At 47.3% G+C, this 24,114-nt stretch overlaps 1 protein-coding gene across 7 annotated transcripts in view; it reads right to left on the bottom strand.

Annotated features, from left to right (window-relative positions):
- CARD11 (caspase recruitment domain family member 11) overlaps positions 1–24,114 on the bottom strand; it is a 324,316-nt gene that overhangs the window by 253,509 nt on the left and 46,693 nt on the right. For all 7 annotated transcript variants that reach the window (XR_014504901.1, XM_083413349.1, XM_083413345.1 and 4 more), the window contains exons 6-16: positions 19,973–20,125; positions 18,779–18,904; positions 16,650–16,844; positions 15,617–15,784; positions 13,027–13,078; positions 11,142–11,260; positions 8,373–8,473; positions 6,492–6,544; positions 5,221–5,344; positions 2,665–2,866; positions 762–888 (exon numbers count right to left, since the gene is read on the bottom strand). Coding sequence is in view for 6 of the 7 variants with exons in the window: in XM_083413349.1 (XP_083269475.1) it covers positions 762–888; positions 2,665–2,866; positions 5,221–5,344; positions 6,492–6,544; positions 8,373–8,473; positions 11,142–11,260; positions 13,027–13,078; positions 15,617–15,784; positions 16,650–16,844; positions 18,779–18,904; positions 19,973–20,125 (1,420 nt within the window). In the remaining variant the exon portion in view is untranslated. The remainder of the gene's footprint in view (positions 1–761; positions 889–2,664; positions 2,867–5,220; positions 5,345–6,491; positions 6,545–8,372; positions 8,474–11,141; positions 11,261–13,026; positions 13,079–15,616; positions 15,785–16,649; positions 16,845–18,778; positions 18,905–19,972; positions 20,126–24,114) is intronic.

Genomic DNA, 24,114 nt, shown 5'->3' on the forward strand with positions numbered 1-24,114 from the left:
CTCAAACCCGGTTTCCCAGATTATGAGACTACCGCTCTTAACCACTACACCACACTGGCTCTCTCCTGCACATGCGCGAAGTGCGCAGAACGCTTCTGCGCATGCGTTATCTGCACCACGCTCTAACCAATGAGTCTACCGCGTGATGCAGCAGCAAAAACAGCTCGTGCTATTCTAGGCTGCATCAACAGAAGTATAATGCCCAGATCGAGGGAAGTCATAGCACCGCTCTATTCTATGTATTTATATCTCAAACAAAATGAAAAACAAAGCTCGACTCAATTGGGAGCAAAGCGAAGGAAGGATCGAGGGGGACGAAATGAGCCCCGGAACACCTGGAGAGGACGCCACCTCGCAAAGCCTGTTCTGTCGCCTTTTCTGTTGTTTTAGTGATCAATACCTTGGCCAAAGGCAGCCGACAAAGCAAACCCTTCAAAAATCTCCAGCCCTCCAAAAACCAAATTTAGATTTTCACGGGCACTGTGGGAACAAAGAGATTCCTAATTTGGTTTCTCAAAACCCTCAGCCACAAATCCTTGCTCTCAGGGCAAAGACATAAAATATATTTGTCTCCATTAACACACCCGCTTTGCCAGCATTTACTGTCAATTGAGGGAACTGGCGGGGGGGGATGAAAGATCTGTAGACTATCCCAGTTGCCGGGATTTTTCCTTGACTGCCTATTGTACTGGCCCCGTATGCTGTCTATAAATATACTCACTTGTCTGAAAGTTTGCATTGAGCAACATGACATCTCTTACCTTCGTGGTTTGATTTGCAGTGCAGCACAACTGGCCCACTGCATCTCTGAATCGTCCAATGAACTTCTTCCTTTGTGCAGGTATCTAAGGGAGCGCTTGTGTTTTCCCCTTTGATGCACCCTTCCACCTGGAAAAACGCGAACAGCATTATTCGCTCCTCGGAGGCAATTATTTCACCTATTAAATTATGTAGCCAACATCAATTTGGAACACGCAGCCTGTCTTATTCAGCAGTTGCCACGATAATCATTTCTCTCTCTCTCCCTCCTCTGCTGCCTGCAACCCCATGATTATAAAATAGCAGCAATTGCTAGATGGATGGATAACTCCGTTTGGACATCCGTGACTGTTCTATAAATGCAGCTGGAGGGCTGTGAGGGACGCCTACCTTCAAGGAAATGAGACTCGTCCTATGCTCCCATTTTTGCTTCTGGCAAGGATTCCAGAGAGTTAAAATAAAGTACAGCACATAGTTAAACTATGGAACTCCTTCCCACTGGATACAGTGCTGGCAACCAACTTGGATGGCTTTAAAAGATTGGACAAATTAATGGAGAAGACGGCTATCGATGGCTATCCTCTGCCTCCACAGTCTTCTTCCAAGTGCGGATTGAATATTATGTAGCACCCATAACAATGCCAGTTCTAGAACGGGTAAGTGATGGACTATGCCGAATCAGCAAAGCTAACAGCTAAAATAAGAGAACCTAATGATGATTGATTTGTGGGAGAATTGAAGCTCTTTTTGGACTATCTAAAGAAATATTACAGTATGCTGAATTTGCAAGCAGGATTTGAACGATGAGCAACAGAAGGAAATAGAGATTATTGTTCTATTGTCATGGTACAAGAGAGAGAAGGTAGGGTGCAGCGAGGGAAAAAAATAAAAACCAGAACACTACTTCCGGTTTTGCGGAGTTCGTAAACCGAATCGTTTGTAAACAGGACTGTTCTTAAACCAAGGTACCACTGTGTTGGAATGTGTATGTGAAATTTTTGAAAATTTAATAAAATATAACTTTTTTAAAAAACCCAATGCCAATTCTGCAGATCAAAGTGGTTGAGTGGGCATATATGGGGGGAAAGCCAATCTTGGCGGTATACTGGCCCCAAGTTGTTAGGGGCTTTGGCAAGTTGGCAACCTGTGCAGGTGTTTGGGGACAGGTGTGATGTGCTAATGGGGTCTCAGTCCTGTTCAGCAATTCATGCTGCAGGAATCTGCACTCTCAGCGCGTAAAAGCCCACAGAGAGTGCACAGAGCACATTGCAGTAACCCAGTGCGCTATGGACATCTAATGATTTCAAGCAATTAGTACAGCATAATTAGTAATTAGAGATGCGGGTGGAGCTGTGGTCTAAACCACAGAGCCTAGGGCTTGCTGATCAGAAGGTTGCGGTTCGAATCCCCGCGATGGGGTGAGCTCCTGTTGCTCGGTCCCTGCTCCTGCCCACCTAGCAGTTTGAAAGCGCGTCAAAGTGCAAGTAGATAAATAGGTACCACTCCGGCGGGAAGGTAAACGGTGTTTCCGTGCACTGCTCTGGTTTGCCAGAAGCGGCTTAGTCATGCTGGCCATGTGACCCGGAAGCTGTATGCCGGCTCCCTCGGCCAATAAAGCGAGATGAGCGCCACAACCCCAGAGTCGTCCGTGACTGGACCTAATGATCAGGGGTCCCTTTACCTTTACGTAATTAGTAATTAGTACTAGCATAACCAAGTCCAGTTAGAAGAAAGGGTCCAGAAAGACCCTTCTCTGCTCAACGGCCTGGAGCGTTAGGAGGAAAGAACACTGGGCTAGACGGACAAACAAGGAAGTATTCCGATGTTAGCCAGGAAGAAAATAGACAGGAGGCGGAGGTCAGATGCTGCAATGCTCAAGCCTGTTCCCTGATGCCAAACCCTCACCAGAAGCAGCTGCAGCCCCTCGCGAAGGCCGGCTTTCTCCGCCGGGGAATCCAGCTTGACAGAGTTGACGAAGTTTCCTTTGACGTTGCCCCCCAGCAGAGTTATCTCCGAGCTCAGGCTGTCTCCGTTCAGCATGAATTGCTGGACGGCATGGTAGGTGGTGTGCAGGCGTCCGACAGATGTCACCGAGGGGCGGAAGGGCCTAAGGAAGGAAGGGAGACACAGGCAACACTCTCCTTGACTTCTCCCAAGTCACCTGGGATTTTCAAGTGGGGACATGGCACCCGTGACAGAGGGGCAAGGGGCAAGGGGGCGATGGCTGGTTACGTTTGCAGTGAAAGCAGGTTAAAGCCAGGGCTGGGGGTCCAAAATGAAAGCATCACCAGGCCCTGAGCTAGTAGGGGGCAGGCTCCCCCCCATACATACATGCAAACACAAGCTCACACATGCAACTGCAGTCAGACGGTCCCCAAAAGAAATGTCACATAAGGAAAAAGGGATGGGGAAGGAGAAGGAAAAATGCAAGCTTAGGCACCAGTTCTTAAAAGTTGCAGTTCTTATTAGAACCAGCTGGGATGGAAACAGTTCACAGAGCCTAATACATTTTAACTGTTTTTAATTCTGAAATTTAAATTGTTGTAACCCACCCTGGGAGCTGCTGGTGAAAAGAAGGTGCTATATATATATTTTAACTTTTCAACACAAGAACATGGAAAGTCATCAGAGAGATGCTTATACCACAATGGTAAGTACAATTCTGCATAGGTATATTAAATAGAATAATATAATTTAAGAGGACCATATGTCTTTTTCCGGTGCAGGTCTTGTAGGAGTCATGTAGGTCATTATTTGAAACGTAAGACAAAGTCCCACAAAATTACATAAAATTGTTCTACTGGCTCTTTGCCTTTCATCGCCCAAATCTTGTGGGTTATCTTTTCAGCAATTGCGAGGTTCCATAATTCTTATGCCACAATTCAAGAAACAGACCATTTAAGTTCTTCCATTTCTGTGCAATAGGAAGTCTGGCAGCCACTAGATACCAAATTAACATTTTCTTGGAGGAGAATCGTTTTAGAGTAGCGTCCCATATATTTAATAGTGCGAGTTGTGGCGATGCCTGGATTTCAGGATTAAACATTTGCGACATTTCTGCAAATGTTTCTGTCCATAAATGCTCATTCATACTCCCTCTTCAATGCACCCTGTACGGGATCAGCAGAGCCATCCAGAAATGCAGATCCGGGGTGGTATTTCGAAGGATCAGGAAGGTACTGCATATCTGAATGCTTCCTTGCAGAACAAAAATGCAACACCCTCCCTGCCTAAAAGAATTCTCCCTGCATTGAGAGATCTAGCATGGCAGGGAGAAGGCGAGGCTGAACCCTGCAAGTTAGACTGTACAGCTGGCTTTCTCCACGGAGGACATTTCATCACTCAGGGCTCATCCACACTCCTGCTCGTCCTGTGCAAGCTCAGGTCTGATTGGTTTTCCTCTTGTTTATAGTTTGTGTTATCTATCATCTATCTATCATCTATCTATCATCTATCATCTATCATCTATCTATCTATCTATCTATCTATCTATCTATCTATCTATCATCTATCTCTATCTATCTATCTATCATCTATCATCTATCTATCTATCTATCATCTATATCATCTATCTATCTATCTATCTATCAATCATCTATCTATCTATCTATCTATCTATCTATCTATCTATCATCTATCATCTATCTATATCTATCTATCATCTATATCTATCTATCTATCTATCTATCTATCTATCTATCATCTATCTATCTATCTATCTATCTATCTATCATCTATCTATCATCATCATCTGTCTATCTATCAGTCATCTATCTATCATTTATTTATTTGACAAAGTAATAATAAAAAATAAATAAGAATAAAAATGTGCACCCCACTACCGAAAACATTCCAGCCTCCCAAAATTTCAACACCTCTTGCGAAGGTTTGACCCCCTTTCCGTTTTAACAGTACAAATTCTACAAATACCTTCCATATCTCCTCAAAATCATTCCTCCTGCATCTTCCCCGTCTTACCTTAATGGCACATGTTAATTTATCATTAATAGCTATATCCCACACCTCTTTATACCATTCTTCCATTTTGTAGTCTGCTTGCCCCTTCTACTTCCTAGCTAACTCGTGCAGCTGTCAATAAATGTGTGAGCAAGCCCCTCCTAGCCTGAGAACCTTCCACCCCATCGTAAATTGATAATAATGCCACCTCTGGACTTTTGGTCAGCTTTAACCCAGTGTGGTTTTCCTCTTGACCCACACTTGCTGGATACGGGACTAGGCAGATCCCCCCTTTCCTCACTTTCCCAGGGAAAACCCACTCTTAAGCTCTAAATCAGAGCAAACATCAATCTGGAAACCCCCTGAATTGCTACCTGCTCCAGTTGAGCGCTAAAGAGCAGTTTTCCCCCAGGGGAAAGAAGTGAGACAAGAAGAAATGTGGATAAGCCTTTCATTTTGCTGATTGCATGAACTGGTGCAGAAATCCCGCATTCTCCCAAGTACCTCTCCAGAGAGAATTTCCTGAAGATGGAGTTGACCTGCTCAAGATCCAGCCCCTCAGAGTGGTGGGAAGACGAAGAGGAAGGCAGCGAGGAAGGTCCATGAGAATGCCTGTCCTGGAAGTCGTCTGGAAAAGGAGGTGCAGGAAAAAGGAAAGGAGGGGAATCATGTCCCAGTAGCAAGCACCAAAGCAAAATAAAACCATGGATGCCAACACAAGGAACTTTCCAAGCTCCTCTTGCCCTGCCCTGCCATTTTGCCCTCATGTATGTATAGTAGAGAGCCTGTTGCTCCCTGGCAGAGCTACTTTGGGGTCAGAACGTCCCACTTTCAGTCCCCAGATGAAGGCTTAGGTGGACCTGGTTGGCCACTGTAGGAGCAGAAAGCTCTATGCCTGTGCGTGAATTGGTTTTATGTGTGTAGACACTGACCAATGCACAGTCTTTGCAGTAAGGCTCTGTTCCGATGGCATGAGCAGTCATGATGACTGGTAGATCCTTATCTGCTGCAGCCTTCATCTGCCTTCACACCCGTTGTAATATACTGCTTGTTATCTTCTGCCTGTTCTGCTGTTGGGTCATTCTATGTCTAGCTTTTCCCCTTTAACCTTACCGCCTTGGGTGACCCTGCTGGGAGTACAAGACTCCCAACAGCTTCACTCACAAGGGTCATAGGGACGCGCAAGCCCACTCATCATGACGAGGTGATGATCCAGCGAGTGAGAACCGACAACTGGGAAACACTGGCCTGCGAGCGCTCCAACTGGAGAACAGCCTTTACCAAAAGGGTCATGGGCTTTGAAGATGCACAAACTCAGGATGAAAGGGAGAAACATGCTAAGAGGAAGGCATACTTGGCAAACCCTCACCGTGATCAACTCCCACCCAGAAAACTTGTGTCCCCACTGTGGAAGGACATGTGGATCCAGAATTGGCCTCCACAGTCACTTATGGACTCACTGTTAAGTGATCGCCAAAGAAGAAGAGGAAGAGGAAGAGGAAGAGGAAGAGGAAGAAGAAGAAGAAGAAGAAGAAGAAGAAGAAGAAGAGGAGGAGGAGGAGAAAGGCAGGTCTTTTGATAAGAAGGGAGAGCTCTTGTTATACTCTTAGTTTGTAGAGATGGAAGGAAAAGCTGCGTTGGGAGCCAACTTGGAATGCCCTGGACGCCATTGCAGCTCCCACCACTCCTGACCACTTGGTCACAAACTGCCCCCCACCAGCTGCTATAACTGGGGCCTCTGATTTTTGAGGCAAAAGCCTTCTGCAAGTCCTTACCTTCCAACTCCAAAGCGTCGCAGCCAAAACTGTCATTGTCATCTTCAGTCAGGCTGGAAGTGAAGAAGAAAGATTATTCCGCTCTACCTTTGCTGACTTTCTACACATTTCAGGACTCAGCTAGCAGAAGGAAGTGTGCAGTGGAGAGGAGTCTAGCTTTGATAATGGCTGGAAGCAGCCAATGAAAGGGCAGGAAGATGTCAAGGTCTAAGAGGTTGTCGTTATCACCATCATTCTCATCATCGGTATTATTATTATTATTATTATTATTATTATTATTATTATTATTATATTTGTATCCTGCCCTTCTCCTAAGTTTGGATTCATTGCAGCTTCCAACATTTAAAAACATCATTAGACAATATAAAGTCATAAAAATAAACGAGTGAAAAGCAGTAATTGAAATACATCTGGGCACATTTAAAACTGGCAATTAAAGTATTGTTTGCCCTGACAGAGGGAAGTCAACAATATGGGCACAGCCCCCACAAAATCTCTGTCTGTCTGTCTGTCTGTCTGTCTGTCTGTCTGTCTGTCATGTCACCACCAACCATGCCTTTGATGATGCTGGATCTGAGAGGTGGGATCTTAGCACCACGCAGATCTGTATAGGGAGATGTGATCTTTCAGCTAGCCCAGGTTAACATCTGGAGGAGCAGGAGGACATCTGCGGGATGTTTTCAAGGAAGGAATCACTGGCATGGGGTGGGGGAAAGTCAGGCGGTTTCCTATGGGAGGAGGACCCTGGTTTCCTCCAGAAACCTTGAACTAGTTCGGCTGGCTCTTGTAGATTCAGTTCTTCCCTTTGAAACATTGTGGGAGACTGCTGCACACACAGAGAAGGTCTACCCTCATATCCAGGCACTCTCTGCTTGTCTGTGGTTTCCTTTATTCCACGACGCAGGCAAAATGTCACCGGTTCACTGGTGGCAACGCTCCCATCTCAGGGAAGAATTTTCAGGGACCTCAGAAGCAGAGGCAAAACAGAGTTTCCCCGTTCACCTTGTCAGATGCAATCTAAAGAGTTCTGACAATTTCATGCAAGCTTCCCCCCACCCCCGGGTGTGTATGTGTGCGTCTTTCACTAACTCAGCACCTAGAAGCAGTATAAAAAGACAGCCGTGGTCTCAGAGAGGTAGGAGAAGGATGTCCTCCACTGACCGGCACCTGCTCCCAGCTCACTGAGGACCGGACCACGCTGGACATGATGCGCAGTTATGCGTATCATTCCCCCAACGATTTAAAAGAAAAGGATGCCTCTGGGGGCTGGAACTGAAAGTGGAAGAGCAGCCAGAAGAGATACTGAACGCTTTCCACAGGGGCTGCTTTTCCTCTTAAAATTTCACCCCAAGAGGGTGCTTTCCTCCCCAGGGAAACAAAAATGATAACCTGTCCGCTGTGAGAGGAAAAGCAACCGGGTGCGTGTGTGTGAAGAGTTGAATGCTTGTGGCCACAAACTAGCAACTGCTATTCCCAACATGATCAAGGGGATGGAGCAAAAAGGTTTCGGCGTTCTGGACTTTTGAGTTCAGACAAAAGGTGAGCGAGGGGTGACGTGATAGAAGCTTATAAAACGATGAAGCGGAAAGAGGAAAGTTTTTTTCCCCTTTCCCTCATAATACTAGAACTGATGGACGTCTGAAGAAGCTTAAATCTCGGGAGGTTCAGAACAGATAAAAGGAATCGCTCCTTCATGAAGCACATCGTTAATCTGTGGAACTCACTTCCACTGGAAGCAGTGACGGACACCAAGCTTTAAAAGAGGATTGGGCAAATTAGCCCTCAGTTGCAAAGCAAAAGATTCAGAGGGGCAGGCATGTCGGATGGTGCCCCTGGGCACTGTGTTGGAAAGCCCAGCCTAACAGGCATGGCAGCCCTTACCTGTGTGGGGCGTCTTCTTTGCAACGCCGGAGGATGGAGTCGTTTCCTGGGGGCTCTGGGGTTGTGGACATGACACTGGGGTTGCGGTTCCGTAGCGTTTGCTGCATCCCAAAAGGCAAAAGCAAAACATCAACAGGGCAAGCCTATGAACGCCTGCTCAGAGACAAGCCTCAGTGAGTTCGAGGGTATTTACTGGCAGGCAAATGTCATTGCAGCCTAGCTGTAAGCATGCTCAGTTCAGTTCTGAGGTTGTCTATGCATATTTGGCGTACTGAATACAGTGGTGCCTCGCAAGACGAAAAGAATCCGTTCCGTGAGTCTCTTCGTCTAGCGGTTTTTTCGTCTTGCGAAGCAAGCCCATTACCGGATTAGCGGATTAGCGCTATTAGCGGTTTAGCGGCTATTAGCAGCTATTAAAGGCTTAAGGGATTAACGGATTAGCTGCTATTAGCAGTTTAGTGCCTTAGAAAAAGGGGGTGGGCAGCGGAAAAAAACCCCAGGAATCGCAAGACATTTTCATCTTGCGAAGCAAGCCCATAGAGAAATTCGTCCTGCGAAGCGCATTGAAAAACGGAAAACCCTTTCGTCTAGCGGGTTTTCTGTCTTGCGAGGCATTCGTCTTGCGGGGCACCACTGTATACTCAAACCGCCAAAGCATAGAGATCAACACTGTGCTATTTCCCATTGCCCTCTCATGGATTTTCATTACTAGCATCCTCATTCAGAACAGATTCTGTATGATAACAACAACAACAACAACAACAACAACAACAACAACAACAACAACAACAACTCATACCCCGCCCACCTGGTCGGGCCTTCCCAGCCACTCTGGGCGGCTTCGATATTAAAAACACAACAAAAGATCAGACATTAAAAACTTCCCTAAACAGGGCTGCCTTCAGATGTCTTCTAAAAGTCAGATAGTTGTTCCTTGACATCTGATGGGAGGGCGTTTCACAGGGCAGGCGCCACCACCGAGAAGGCCCTCTGCCTGGTTCCCTGTAATCTCACTTCTCACAGTGAGGAAACTGCCAGAAGGCCCTCAGAGCTGGACCACAGTGTCTGAGTTGAATGATGGGGTAGAGACGCTCGTTCAGGTATATTATTATTATTATTATTATTATTATTATTATTATTATTAATTATTATTTGGTTTTGCCATGGCAACTCAAAGTGACTTGCAATATTTTAAGCACACAACAAACGTGTACCTCCATTAAAACCCACCCCGCTCCAGATTAAAACATACCAACCAAGCAAGAAGGCCGGCCAACCAGCCTGGTTAAAAATGAACGTTTTTGCTAGGCACCTAATGGTATATAATGATGGCACCAGGCGAGCTTCCTGGTGAGAGCATTCCACAAGCAGGGAGCTACCACAAAAAAGGCCTGTTTTCATGTTGCCATGCTTCCAGATCTCTCGTGGAGGAAGCACATGAAAAAGGGTCTCTGATAACCGTCAAAGGATCTGGGTTAGGTTCATAGGAGAAGAAGAATTGGAGTCTTGAGCCACAGAAGACTCAAAACCAGCTCTTGAACCCAGTACAGTGGTACCTTAGTTTACGAACTTAATCCGTTCCAGATTTCCGTTCTTAAACCAAAGAAGAAGAAGAAGAAGAAGAAGAAGAAGAAGAGGAGGAGTTTGGATTTGATATTTCGCTTTATTACTACCCGAAGGAGTCTCAAAGCGGCTAACATTCTCCTTTCCCTTCCTCCCCCACAACAAACACTCTGTGAGGTGAGTGGGGCTGAGAGACTTCACAGAAGTGTGACTAGCCCAAGGTCACCCAGCAGCTGCATGTGGAGGAGCAGGGAAGCGAACCCGGTTCACCAGATTACGAGTCCACCACTCTTAACTGCTACACCACACTGGCTCTCTAGTGTTCTTAAACCAAGGCATGCTTTCCCATAGCAGCGGGGGACTCAATTTACAAATGGAACACACCCAACAGGAAGCGGAACATGTTCTGCTTCCAAGGCAAAGTTCACAAACCAAAGCACCTACTTTTGGGCTTGCAGCGTTCTTAATCCAAGTTCTTCATAAACTAAGCTGTTCTTAAACCAAGGTACCACTGTACTGTCCTCCACCAGATGTACTTCAGCACAGCCAGTGGCTGGAGATGGCAGGAGCTGAAGCTGGGAGGGTGCCAGGCTGGGCATCTGAACCCAGGCAGTATAATTCATGTTTTGCTACTCCAACTATAGAGGGAAGACATCCTTTTCATTTACCAGGGCAACATTTCCTACAAACCACCAGCAAGACACCTTTGTTCTCTGACCAATTCCCTCTGCCACTAACTGCCAACCTGCTGTGCTGCTGATCGCATTGTGCCTAATGGGATGTCTGCCTTAAGAGACAATGGGAAGACATCCGCACACATTCCTGACCCAGCTTTGACTTACAAACATGAAGGGCGTTAGGAACTGCAAGGAAACGGAAATGTTTCGCTAAGAATAAAGTATAAAAAGCAATTGCAATGCAGCGAGCTAAGGATCACCGCTTCTCTCCCCCCGCTGCTAAGTTTTAAAACTGAGCGACGAGACAGCGAGAGGCTGGTGAAATAGCTTTAAATAAACACAAGCCAGCGGCGGGATGCATTTTAAGAGGAAAGGTTAATAACGTTCTAATATAGAGAATATGTTAAAAGGATTAAGGTTGCTGGCTGGCGAGGCCTCCCTGTTTCGTAGGGGTTGGAATCGTCACCGGCGCAGAAAGGCACATTATAGGGGGAAGGTCGGGGAAGCGAGGCCCCCACAAGCTCCTTACGATTTTGCCAACTTCGCAGCTGCCCACCGAGTTGCTGATGGAAATGGGATTAGAGGAATTGGTGTCCGCGTGGCTGCTGCTGCTGGCCTCACCCTTGTCTTCGTCGTGTCCTCGAACTGCTGGGCTCACAAATGACAAAAGCGGAGGAAGTCAGGGAGGATGAGAGAGACGCGAGATATTGGCATTAAGGCCCGCTTCGGTGGAAATAATTCTGTGCAAACAAGATTTCTATCACATGCGATTATTGCTCTCGTTTGGTTCACGGCGGCAGCCCCAACCCCTCGCAGTGCGGCCGTTATTATTTTTCTCTGTTCCGTGGTGCAAAAAATCTCTCTCACTTCCTGAACTTTTCCCACCACTTTCCTCTCTGTTCCAAAACTTCAGGGCTGGAGGGATGAGTCAAAGCCAGTCTTTTGCAGCTTGGTGTCCACCAGTGGTCACTGGACTCCAACTCCCATCAGCCCCAGCAGGGGTGGCCAATGGCCAGGGAAGATGGAGAATGTAGGACAGCAACATTTAGAGGGTCCCAGGTTTGGAAGGCTGCCCTAAGCAGAAACATATGCACCTCTTTGGGCGCAGATGTTTCACTTGTGCAAATCCATTTCTTAAAGTGCTCCTTCTTCCACCCCCAGGCAATCAACATGAATTCAACAACTCCCCCCCCCCCAGGACAAATGTTCGCTTAAAAGTAAAGGTAAAGGACCCCTGACAGTTAAGCCCAGTCGCAAACAACTCTGGGGTTGCGGCGCTCATCTCGCTTTACTGGCCGAGGGAGCCGACGTTTGTCCGCAGACAGTTTTTCCAGGTCATGTGGCCAGCGTGACTCAGCCACTTCTGGTGAAACTAGAGCAGTGCATGGAAACGCCGTTTACCTTCCTGCCAAAGCGGTACCTATTTATGTACTTGCACTTTGATGTGCTTTCGAACTGCTAGGTTGGCAGGAGCAGGGACAGAGCAATGGGAGCTCACTCCGTCGCGGGGATTCGAACCGCCGACCTTCCGATCAGCAAGCCCAAGAGGCTCAGTGGTTTAGACCACAGCGCCACCCGCATCCCGCTAATGTTTGCTTTAAAAGGTAAAGGGACCCCTGACCATTAAGTCTAGTCGTGGCTGACTCTGGGGTTGCAGTGCTCATCTCGCTTTATTGGCCGAGGGAGCTGGTGTACAGCTTACAGGACATGTGGCCAGCATGACTAAGCTGCTTCTGGTGAACCAGAGCAGTGCACGAAAATGCCGTTTACCTTCCTGCCGGAGTGGTACCTATTTATCTACTTGCACTTTGATGTGCTTTCGAACTGCTAGGTTGCAGGAGCAGGGACTGAGCAACAGGAGCTCACTCCATCGCGGAGATTCAAACCACCGACCTTCTGATCGGCAAGTCCTAGGCTCAGCGGTTTAGACCACAGTGCCACCCGTGTCCCGCTAATGTTTGCTTAATCACACCCTAATACTGGATATACAGGTGGGCAGCCATCTGTCTAAAAAGCTACACTAATTTGTCTTATCCAAGTGTTTGCTTAAGGGCGGGGGTCTCATTGGGGTTGTCCTCTGGGGAGATCTCCTCTGCTTCTGGGTCTCTGCACTGTGGGCTGGGCTCGACACCTGCCTTGCTTCTGTGTAGGAACGTTTCAGCTCCAGAGTGACAGAAAGCAGACCTGAGTCAATTGCCAGTCTGTTTTAAATGATTCTCAAAAAGTGTTTGCTATCAGGGAGGGATATATATATATACACACACGCACACACACACATATATATACACATTGCAGCTCTTATCTTTTGGGAGCGAGTTTCGTGCTTGCCTGGCTGGAAACGTTAGTTAGAACAAGGGAAACAGCTTGAGCATTAACAGGGAAGACGGACGAGGCAGGGAAGTTCTTTCTCTGACCTTGATAATCCAATGCTCGGCTCAAACCGACGGGGGATTTCGTTCTTGGCAGCTGGAAAAGGACAGAAATGAAACTGAACTCAGGACACAAGCTAGGATTCCTCATAAAAAGAAACACCTTTCAGGCTTCCCCAATGCCAAAGGGCAATTCTATGATTTGGGGAGAAACAGAAACGGGCAGAGAAGCATAACTGTAGCTCCTGTGCTTTGTGAAACTGACTAAGATTGCGTTTACGTGAATGTAAGAGAACAATATTAGATCGGTTCCACAAATGGAGGGTTTATAAAAATTATGAGCATGGTGGGAAAGGGGAGAGAGAATGTCTGTCAGAAGGAAGCTCACACACGGTTATCTCATGGAGAACACAACCATGGGTGGAGGTCGTTGGCTTGCAAATGGATCTAACAAATTCATGAAGGACTGACCCGCGGGCTGTGGGCAGCAGTCAGAGATGAGTCAGACTCTGGGAGCCATGAGGCGGGTCAGTGGTCAGAAGCAATGATCAAGGCAGAGCCAAAGAACAACCAATAATGGATGTCTTGAAAAGAGGATTGGACAAATTCATGGAGAGAAAGCCTATTGATGACTTCTAGCCATGATGGCTATGAACTGCCTCCACGCTCAGAGGCAGTGATGCATCCCGATACCAGTTGCTGGAAACTTCAGGAGGGGAGAGTGCTCTTGTGCTCATGTTCTGCTCCCTGGTTTCCCACAGACCCCTGGTTGACCACTGTGAGAATGGGATCCTGGACTAGATGGGCCTGAGTCACCAGGGTTCTTCTTAGGTTCTTAATATCAGGAACATGCAACGCTCAGGATGATCTCTTTGCTCATGCAAGGCTCAACTGGAACAGGACTCCCTCTTTTATACCTTCCTGCCCAGAAGGATCCAATGGCAAGCCTGCATGGTCAGGATCAGTCCAGAAGAATGAGAAGGCTCCTGTCTGCTGTTTCAGCAAACTTTTTCAGCAGGGGGCCGGTCCACTGTCCCTCAGACCTTGTGGGGGGCCAGGTTATATTTTGAAGGGGGAAAAATGAACAGATTCCTATGCCCCATAAATAACCCAGAGATGCATTTTAAATAAAAGCACACATTTTACTCATGTAAAAACACGCTGATTCCTGGACCGTCCACAGGCTGGACTGAGAAGGCGATTGGGCCAGATCCGGCTCCCGGGTCTTAGTTTGCCTACCCATGTTGTAAATCCTGGCAATGTTTTAAATGAAACCCTAAATCTAAAAAAAAGCCCAGTTTTCCCCCCATTGTGGCTAAATTTGTCTTAGTGAAACTTTTTGCAGTTTCCCACAGTGGCAGAAGATTCAGTCAATCAAGCAGAATCAAGGACTTCAAGCACGTTTCCCTGTACACTTGAATGAGTAAAAAAGACAAGGTTTAATTTAACTCTGAATTAGGTAGCTAATTTTCCTCTGGATCTTGGCTGTCTTCTCCCTATTATTCTTCCCACCCAATGGGAACTTTTCCATCAGCCTTCTGCTGTCTATCAGCTTTTCCATTTGCGCTGGAGCTTAAAGGATCACTCCAATTTTCCAGCTTTTCTTTCGTCTTCTTTTTTTGCTCTTGCAACTATCAAGAAGCCAGAGAAACACTGTATTCCACAGAATGCCACAGAGGAATGGATTGCCTACTCCCAGAATATGGTTCTCCACAGAGTTGGCCCAACTGCACCATGCTGACAGCTGTTTGTAGGTTTGATCCAGGTATGCTCATTGCAATAAGAGGTGCTGCAACTCACCATGGATGCCTCTCTTGTTGTCTTATAATGGCGCCCACCTGAGAAGTGCTGGAACTGAGTTCTGGTGAGTTCCAGCTGGAAAAAGCCCTGGGTCCTCTAACTGCACTTCCTGTATTCTCCATCCAAAAGGCAGGATATTATCAAAACCATAGCATCCATGCTTGCCTACCCAATGTTAGAATTCCTGCTCCATGGTTGCAGTCATGGGATTGTTGTCTATCACATGATGTTGTATGTTTTGACTCCACAGAGTGGGAAGTGACAGAAACAGGATGTTTGTGTTACTGTGTTCCGTGAAGTGGGACTATTGTCCTTTGTTCTTTCTCTTTGCTGTCTGATGCTAGAGAGAGAGGGAGCCATGTTGCAGTGCTCCCTGTGTGTTTAGATGTAAATAAAGCAGATTAGCCAAAATGCTGATTTGCTGTGGTCTGTTATGCATGATGTGCAAACTCTGTGGATCCCTAAGTGTGCCGTTGTCAGTTGGCATTGGTTGCTGTGATGTTCAGGCTGAGGAAAGCTTATGAAGCTCCCAAACGATTGCCCAGAAGGGAGAGAACATGCCAGTCGGGCATGTGTCTCTGCCAGGGTCCTACTCGAGTGTAGGCTGAGCTCCTGACACCCTCAAGATGATTCCCTGCAGAACATGCCCCAGTATTGCCTTCCCCAAGCTGGTGCCCTCCAGATGTTTTGGAGTACCACCAGTTTCAACCAGCCAGCTGGGGCTGTTGGGAATTGTCTGAAAGCTTTGCAGAGTACTCAGTTGACCGAGGGTATCTTAGAGGTCTTAAATCATGACCTTGGGCCTCTGAGAATTTTGCCTTGTGTTGGAATGTACCTGGATTCCCTTCAGGTTCATCCTTCTGATTCGAGGCTGATTGGGCAGGAAGAACTTGCTGTCGTCTGGAGACTCCTCAGAGGTTGAGGAATCGTCTGCCTCCTGGCCGTTGATCCTGGGGCTGGGAGCTCGAGAAATCACAGTGAGGGGCAGATTCCGTGGTAAGCTCTGGAAGCAAACGGAAGGAAGACTTTAGTGACCGGAGAGCTCAAGGTGGCTCCCTAATTAGAGCTGCAGTCCTAACCTCACATACCTGGGAGGAAGCTTCTTTGAATTCAGTAGGACTCAATTCTGTGTAGACATGGTAGAGTTGCCACCAAGAGACGATTAGGAGAAGCTTCCTAATGGTAACAGCTGTGGAAGTGGTGGTCCCAGCAGGCAATGGGATTTAGGCAGAGGCTGGCCACCATCTGGGATGTGGTGGTTGCATCCTGCACCTGCAGCATCTTGTACTGAGCAGGGAGTTGGAATAATCAACCTCCAAGGTCCCTTCGGGCTCTAGGATTCTAGCATTCGAATACTGCACTTCAAAATAATTCACCCAGTGCACTGGTGGGGAGCCTGTGGCCCTCCAGATGTTATTCTACTCCAGCTCCCACCAGCCCCAGATAGTAGAGTCCAAAGGGACCCTGAGTGTCATCTAGTCCAACCTTCTGCAATGAAGGAATCTCATCTAAATCTTCCCTGGCCATCCAACCTCTGCTATTCAAAACCTTCAAGGAAGGAGAGTTCTAAATATATGGACCGTGGGCTAATGTCCCAGAGCTGACAAGAAGTTCTAGGATTGCTTCAAGATGTTCCCAGAGCCCTCTCCTAGTCCTGCCCATTTTTCGTCAGTGCCACCCTGCTTGGAGGATATTCTGGACCTGGGACCCAGGGAAGGATTCCTGATGGTTGCAGGTGCATGGATGCTGCACTCGCAAGTTAGGATTCTCATTGCACACTTAAGCAAATATTGGCTGTAAACATACCCCCCCCCCCCCCAATTTCAATGTGTGATGTGACACAGAGCAAGAACCTCCGCTGTCTCTACCTGATCAAAGAAGTTGTCCTTAGAGAGACGCCTAAGTTTGCACTCCATGTTAAAGATGCAGGCTTCCTTCCGGACCACCTCGATTCGGAGCTCATCGTTCTTTTCCTCAAGCTCCCGGATCTGCTTCCGGTACTTATCCTTCTCAATCAGACACTGGGAATACTGGGCTTGAGCCTCATCCCGTGAATGGAATGCCTTTGAAAGCAAAGAGAGTCGGATGAAGGTGAAGATCTTAGCACCCAAAACATTCACATAAAGAGATACAATCTTTCAGGTGGCTCAAGACAGATAGGGCTTTATAGGCCAGAACCAAGCACTTTCAATTGAGCCCAGAAGCAGAGGAGGAGCTGGTGAAGTTGCTTTAACAGGTGAATAACATGCTCCCTGTGACCCTGTCAGCAGTCTGGCTGCAACACTTTGGACCAGCTGAAACTTCTGAACACTTTTCAAAGGCAGCCCCACGTAGACCACATTACGGTAGTCCAACTACTGTAACTAAGGCACACATCACAGTGGATATGTGGGATGCGGCACAGAGCAGCAGCGGGGAGAGCCACTGACTGAACTGATGGTGTCAACAAGGAAAGATAATAATAATAGTAGTAGTAGTAGTAGTAGTAGTAGTAGTAATAATAATAATAATAATAATAATAATAATAATAATAATTTCCCCAGCCACTCTGGGCGGCTCCAAATCGAATGTTAAAAACAATACAGCATTAAATATTACAAACTTCCCTAAACAGAGCTGCCTTCAGATGTCTTTTAAAGATAAGATAGCTGCTTATTTCCTTGACATCTGATGGGAGGGCGTTCCACAGGGCGGGCGCCACTACTGAGAAGGCCCTTTGCCTGGTTCCCTGTAACCTCATTTCTCGCAGGGATGGAACCGCCAGAAGGTCCTCAGCGCTGGACCTCAGTGTCCGGGTTGGACGATAGGGGTGGAGACGTTCCTTCAGGTCTACTGGGCCAAGGCCATTTTAAGGCTTTTAAGGTCAGCACCAACACTTTGAATTGTGCTCGGAAACGTACTGGGAGCCAAAGCAGAGGGGGGATGTCAGGGACTGGACTGAACAAGAGGAATGGGAAATGAGCCCTCGGTCTGATTGGCTCCTCTCAGAAGAGGAGGAGTGGGAAGTTTTGCCCTCTCAGTCTCCAGCAGTTTCAGGAGGAGAGGGAGACAGGGATGATGTACAGCTGAATGAGGAAATGCCTAGTTACGGGATAGCGGAGCAGGAGGAGGGGGAAGTCAGAGAGCAGAAACCTCCCTGGAGAGTGTGGGAGACCCTCCTAGTCCAAAGGCTCGCAGGTTCCTCCACATTCAAGCACAGAGAATGCGGAGGGATGTGACTCTTGTAGGTTCCCAGGATGTTGTGGGAGATGGAAGAGGAGGGACTCAGAGGAGCCAATGTCTCCTATGTGTGGAGACATGGATCTTTTGGCTTCCAACAAGATGACTGAACAAAAAGCCATAAAATACAGTGGTGCCTTGCAAGACGAAAAGAATCCGTTCCGCGAGTCTCTTCGTCTTGCGGTTTTTTTCGTCTTGCGAAGCAAGCCCATTAGCGGATTAGCGCTATTAGCGCTATTAGCGGTTTAAGGGCTATTAGCGGCTATTAAAGGCTTAAGGGATTAGCGGATTAGCTGCTAAAAGGCTATTAGCGTCTTAGATCAGCTGATAAGTGGCTTAGATCAGCTGTTCAGCGGCTTAGCGAACAGCTGTTAAGCGGCTTAGGGGCTTGGGAAAAAGGCTGGGAGGGAAAAAAAACCCCCAGGAATCGCAAGACATTTTCGTCTTGCGAAGCAAGCCCATAGCAAATTCGTTTTGCGAAGCACCTCCAAAACGGAAAACCCTTTCGTCTAGCGGGTTTTCCGTCTTGCAAGGCATTCGTCTTGCGGGGCACCACTGTATGAACTGTTTGCTCTTCTTGACCCTGAGGCCACCGGGGGAGGAGAGGACACTTCCACACCTGACAGGGAAACATCGTTCCACAAAATGTTTCGCCTCCCTCTTCCCTGAAACGGGAGCTGCAAAAGTTCCTGTAAGAACTCTCTGCTCGACTCTCACTCAGATTCCTTCCCTGACTTCTCTCCCTCCCCCCCAGCTCTTGTGGTTCCAAGTACAGTACCTGGTCTCTCTCCTTCTCCACTTCTTCCAGCTGAATCATCACCGTGTTCATCCGATGCTTGTACATTTCGCAGTCCTTCCCCAGAGTGGAGCATTTCAACTCCAGTTCTTGTTTCTCCTCGAGGTACTACAAAGGAATCAATCAATAAGCACAGGGCACCAAGGCGATCGATGAAGGTCTAGCCTGCTCCAAAGTGGGGAACCCCTGCTGATCTATCTCCGCATGTCAGGGCGCCAGGTGGCAGTGAGGCATGAGGCTTTGGGGGGTACTCAGTCCCATGGCTTTGGTATTTCTCTGAAATCTGTTCACAAGGCCTCGTTGCAGACTGTCCCTCCGTTAGAAGAGTTGGTCAAGAAGTACCATAGCAATGTTGTTGTTGTTGATGGGGTAGGCTGCATAACTAGGGCATCCTTTGCACACTGTGTAAAATGACTATCATATTGTGGGTAACTAACAAGATAAAATGTTATATGCTGCTCGTGGAATAATTAAGCATCTTTTAAAGATGGGACGCGGGTGGCGCTGTGGGTTAAACCACAGAGCTTAGGACTTGCCGATCAGAAGGTTGGCAGTTCGAATCCCCGCAATGGGGTGAGCTCCCGTTGCTCGGTCCCTGCTCCTGCCAACCTAGCAGTTCAAAAGCACGTCAAAGTGCAAGTAGATAAATAGGTACTGCTCCAGCGGGAAGGTAAACGGTGTTTCTGTGCTCTGCTCTGGTTCTCCAGAAGTGGCTTAGTCATGCTGGCCACATGACCCAGAAGCTGTACGCCGGCTCCCTTGGCCAATAAAGCAAGATGAGCGCCGCAAAAAAGAATCGGTCATGACTGGACCTAATGGTCAGGGGTCCCTTTACCTTTACTAAAGATGGCAGGCAAATAGCCCGATGGTGTTATGCTCAGGGGCTTAGTGAGGACAGAAAGCCAGGCTGTCAATCCTTTGCCTGCAGCCTAACACAGCACACAGCAGCTGGCTTTGTGCAAAAGAGTTGCCAAGCGAGGGCAATGATAATTCTTTTCAGCTCACCCACAGTTCTAATTTTGATGCAAAGGGGGTGCACAGGAATGGAAATCTTGCCCTGGCCCTAAAAATGCCATTGGGCATTTTGCTGGATGCTCCACACCTCCTACCCCAAACCGCTAGATCTAGACTAAGCTTCCTGCTTCTGTTCTTAGCGCCTCTTGCTTTGCACCTCACCTTATCTCGGAGGTCCTCCGCATGGCGGATCTCTTCCTGAAGGTTAAAGATTTTGTTGACCAACTCCTGGCGATCCTCCAGGGCCTCTTTGCGGTCGTGTTCTAGAATATCCAAAATGGCTTTGTCTGAATCCGGCAAGCTGGGTTTCCCAGCCTGAAAGACATTTGTGCAAAAGGTGTAGATAGAGGCCAGTGGTGGGCGGAAGGAAGAGGGAAAGGGAAAGAAGAGACACAGATCACAGGGAGAAAAAGAAAGGCGGGTCTTTCCTTAGATTGTAGGCATCTTCAGGAAAACAAACAAAGAAACCCTGGGCCAATCTCACAGGGAAAAGTAAATATTGCTTTTCCGTGCTATATTTTATAACATAGCCTTTGATACATTTTAGCCTGCATCCTATCTGGAGGGCATCTAGAAACACACACTGCCATGATCACAGTCCTTTTAGCACAGATCCCAGTGGGTTCTGCCAAAGCTCTCCCAGCCCCCTTTAATGGATGTGCATGACACAAGTGGCGCAAATGTGCCATCCTAAGCATTCCTGCATTCTCCAGCCCTCCACCCCTTTTCCCAGGGGGTCTCTGTGCACATGCAATCCCAGCGAGAGATACACATCATGCTCTATGTTCAGAAAGCACGAGCTCCACTCTGCCCAGGTACCTGTCCCTGCCAGCTAAAGCCACTGTCACATCTTTGCCTTTGGGAGGAATGGGTTTTTTAAAAGCTTGCTGGGAGCATGCACCCATGCGCTCCTTTTCTTCAGATTTCAACACGCTCTTCAGGCTAGAAGTAAAATCTCAGCGTGGCAGGCAGAGGAGCAGCTGCTGCTGCTGCGAGATTAAACCTGCTATTAAGCATTATGAGATTTTTGCTCTTTTAAGAAGAAAATTTTACAGGCTGTTTACCAACACATCCATCTTCAGACGCCAGGACAGGTGATTGCAGGGTACATATAATCACAGAGGAGGTGGAGAAGAGCCTGCAGGAGTCTATAATTGAAGAGACACAGGCAGGTGCAGTCTCCTGAGTTCAGAACCTTGCTCCATCTAGCTCAGTATGGCCTGCACTGACTGGCAGAAACTCTCCAGGGTTTCAGGCAGCAGGTCTCTCCCAGCCCTACCTGGGGGGTCGCAGCTGGGACCTCTTGGGGTCACAGCAGATGCCTCTCCCAATGGACTATGGCTCTAAAGCGTTAGGCTACACCCGGTGGCCACCCTTAGTGTGATAAACAGAGATGGGCAGAAAGCTCTGACTTTTCTTTCTTTCTCCCCACCCTCCCGTCTTTATTAATAATCTTGCAGTACATTACATATATATAGACCATCTCATAAAATAAATTAAAATTTCAATCATATACATAAAAAAGAGAAGAACAAAAACAAAAACATATACTTAGCTTTTCTTACGTACAGTGGATGCTGGGTTGTGAATGTGATCCGTGTGGGATGCACAGCGTGTCTGCGCACGTGCGGGTTGCAATTTGGCGCTTCTGCGCATGCGTGACTGCCGAAACCTGGAAGTAACCCATTCCGGTACTTCCGGGTTTCGGCAGGTGCGTAACCCGAAAAAACGCAACCTGAAGCAGCTGTAACCTGAGGTATGATTGTATAAGGTTTTATGGACATGCATGAATAAGTTCAATATAATGGAACCAAGAGGGGGAGAGGAGGGAAGTCAACCAAAAAAAGAACATTGTTTTTGATTTTGTATTGTTCTTGCTTTTATTTTGGTTATTTTTGGGAAATTAATAAAATGTCAAAAAAGTTTCCTTTGCCCCACAGAGCAAGGTTTGAAAGCGCAAGGAGAGAGGTTCTTAAACTGTGCAGAGCCATTTGAGAAGAGGTTGCTGGATCAGGCCAATGGCCCATCTAGTCCAGCATCCTGTTCTCACAGTGGCCCAACCAGATGCCCATTAAGGGAATCCTGCAAGCAGGATTTGAGGACAAGAGAAACTCTCCACTCCTTCAGTTTCCAGCAACTGGGATTCAAAAGCATCGCTGCCTCTGACTGGGGGCAGAGCATAGAAATCATGGCTAAAGTAAAGGTAAAGGTACCCCTGCCCATACAGGCCAGTCTTGACAGACTCTAGGGTTGTGCGCCCATCTCACTCAAGAGGCCGGGGGCCAGCGCTGTCCAGAGACACTTCCGGGTCACGTGGCCAGCGTGACATCGCTGCTCTGGCGAGCCAGAGCTGCACACGGGAACGCCGTTTACCTTCCCGGTAGTAAGCAGTCCCTATTTATCTACTTGCACCCGGGAGTGCTTTCGAACTGCTAGGTTGGCAGGTGCTGGGATCGAGCAACGGGAGCGCACCCCGCCGCGGGGATTCGAACCGCCGACCTTTCGATCGGCAAGCCCTAGGCGCTGAGACTTTTACCCACAGCGCCACCTGCGCCCCGCGAGAAATCATGGCTAGTAGCCATCAATAGCCCTCTCCTCCACGTTTCCGGAAAATTACACTGTGAACAGTCCCTGAAGTCATCATCCCTGCTGCCGACTAGAACAAATGTTCACTTCGCGACTCTTCCCCCCTCTCCCTTCAGGTGTCCAAAAATAATCTCATAAACTAGGAGTTGAAAGGTACAGATACGTGACAAGCAAAGAATAAAAAGCGTTCGCTTTTTTAAAGTCCCTGACACAGCCGTACACTGCTCTGCTATGAGATCTCAGATCCAAACCCCACAGAACTCTTCATCCTACGCACTTCTTTTTCCCCAAAATTAAGTCCCGCTGAGTTCAAGGGGGACGTGCATATCTCTGTGTAGTTGTTTCTCTACTGCACTCCCGGGTGAGCCAATCTGTCTGGCTCCAATTAATTACAACTTTATTTCTTCACTGCTTTGTTTCCAGCTTGTGATTAAGCTCAAGTTAGTCATGCTGATTAACTGATTAACGCTCTCACTCTTCCAAATTATTAGTTGCAAGGCATCTCCCGGGAAGATGGCAGAAGGGAATATGGGGAGGGTCGTCTCAGATGGAAGGTGGAATGCGCCGAAAATGAATGAGCCAGAGGGTTGCTGGGTTACCCGAGAGGCAGGCTATGCACATGCTTAGGGCATGAGCAAAGCAGCTACACCGAAGAAGAACATTTAAAAAGAAAAAAAAAGAATCTGACATTTGATATTTCCCCCCAAAAAAAAGAAAAAAAAAAGGATTGATGTCATCACGGGAAAAATCAGAACCTTGTTAAAGAGTTTCTTACACTCCAACGAAAATTCTTTCCCTATTTTGCTCCTCTCTGCTTATTACTCGCTTATCCCCACCCAAACCAAGGGAATCATACTAATGTAGATTGAAATAATGTGAACAAATTGAATCCGGCAATGTGTTGTAGTAAATCTATGTTTTGCTTAATTTTTTATTTTTTAAATTTTATTTTACAGTTTAATAAATAATAATGAGAACAATTTTATTATTTGTACCCCGCCAATCTGGCTGGGTTGTCCCAGCCACTCTAGGTGGCTTCCAATACCTATAAAAACACAATAAAAGGTCAAACATAAAAAACTTCCCGGTACAGGGCTGCCTTCAGGTGTCTTCTAAAAGTGTGGTTCTTTGTCTCCTTGGCATCTGATGGGGGTGGAGGGGTGTTCCACAGGATGGGTGCCACTGCCAAGAAGGCCCTCTGCCTGGTTCCCTGTGGCTTCACTTTTCACAGTGAGGGAACCGCCAGCAGACCCTCAGAGGTGGATCTCAGTGTCTGGGCTGAACCACGCCTTGGACTGGTTAAACAATCTATTGCTTTTTAAATGTGTTTGTGGAAGGGGGCTGTTGGTTGTTGCTGTTGTTATGATAGGTCTTTTGTGCTTTCATTATGTATTTTTATGATGTAAACCACCCTGTGATCTTCAGATGAAGGGTGGTATACCTAGACAGCATCTTAAAAAATAGAGACATCACTTTGCCAACAAAGGTCAGTATAGTAAAAGATATGGTTTTCCCAGTAGTGATGTATGGAAGTGAGAGCTGGACCATAAAGAAGGCTGATCGCCGAAGAATTGATGCTTTTGAATTATGGTGCTGGAGGAGACTCTTGAGAGTCCCATAGACTGCAAGAAGATCAAACCTATCCATTATGAAGGAAACCAGCCCTGAGTGCTCACTGGAAGGACAGATCCTGAAGCTGAGGCTCCAATACTTTGGCC

Source organism: Podarcis tiliguerta (assembly GCF_965153285.1).
Source record: "Podarcis tiliguerta genome assembly, chromosome: 14".
NCBI lineage: Eukaryota > Metazoa > Chordata > Lepidosauria > Squamata > Lacertidae > Podarcis > Podarcis tiliguerta.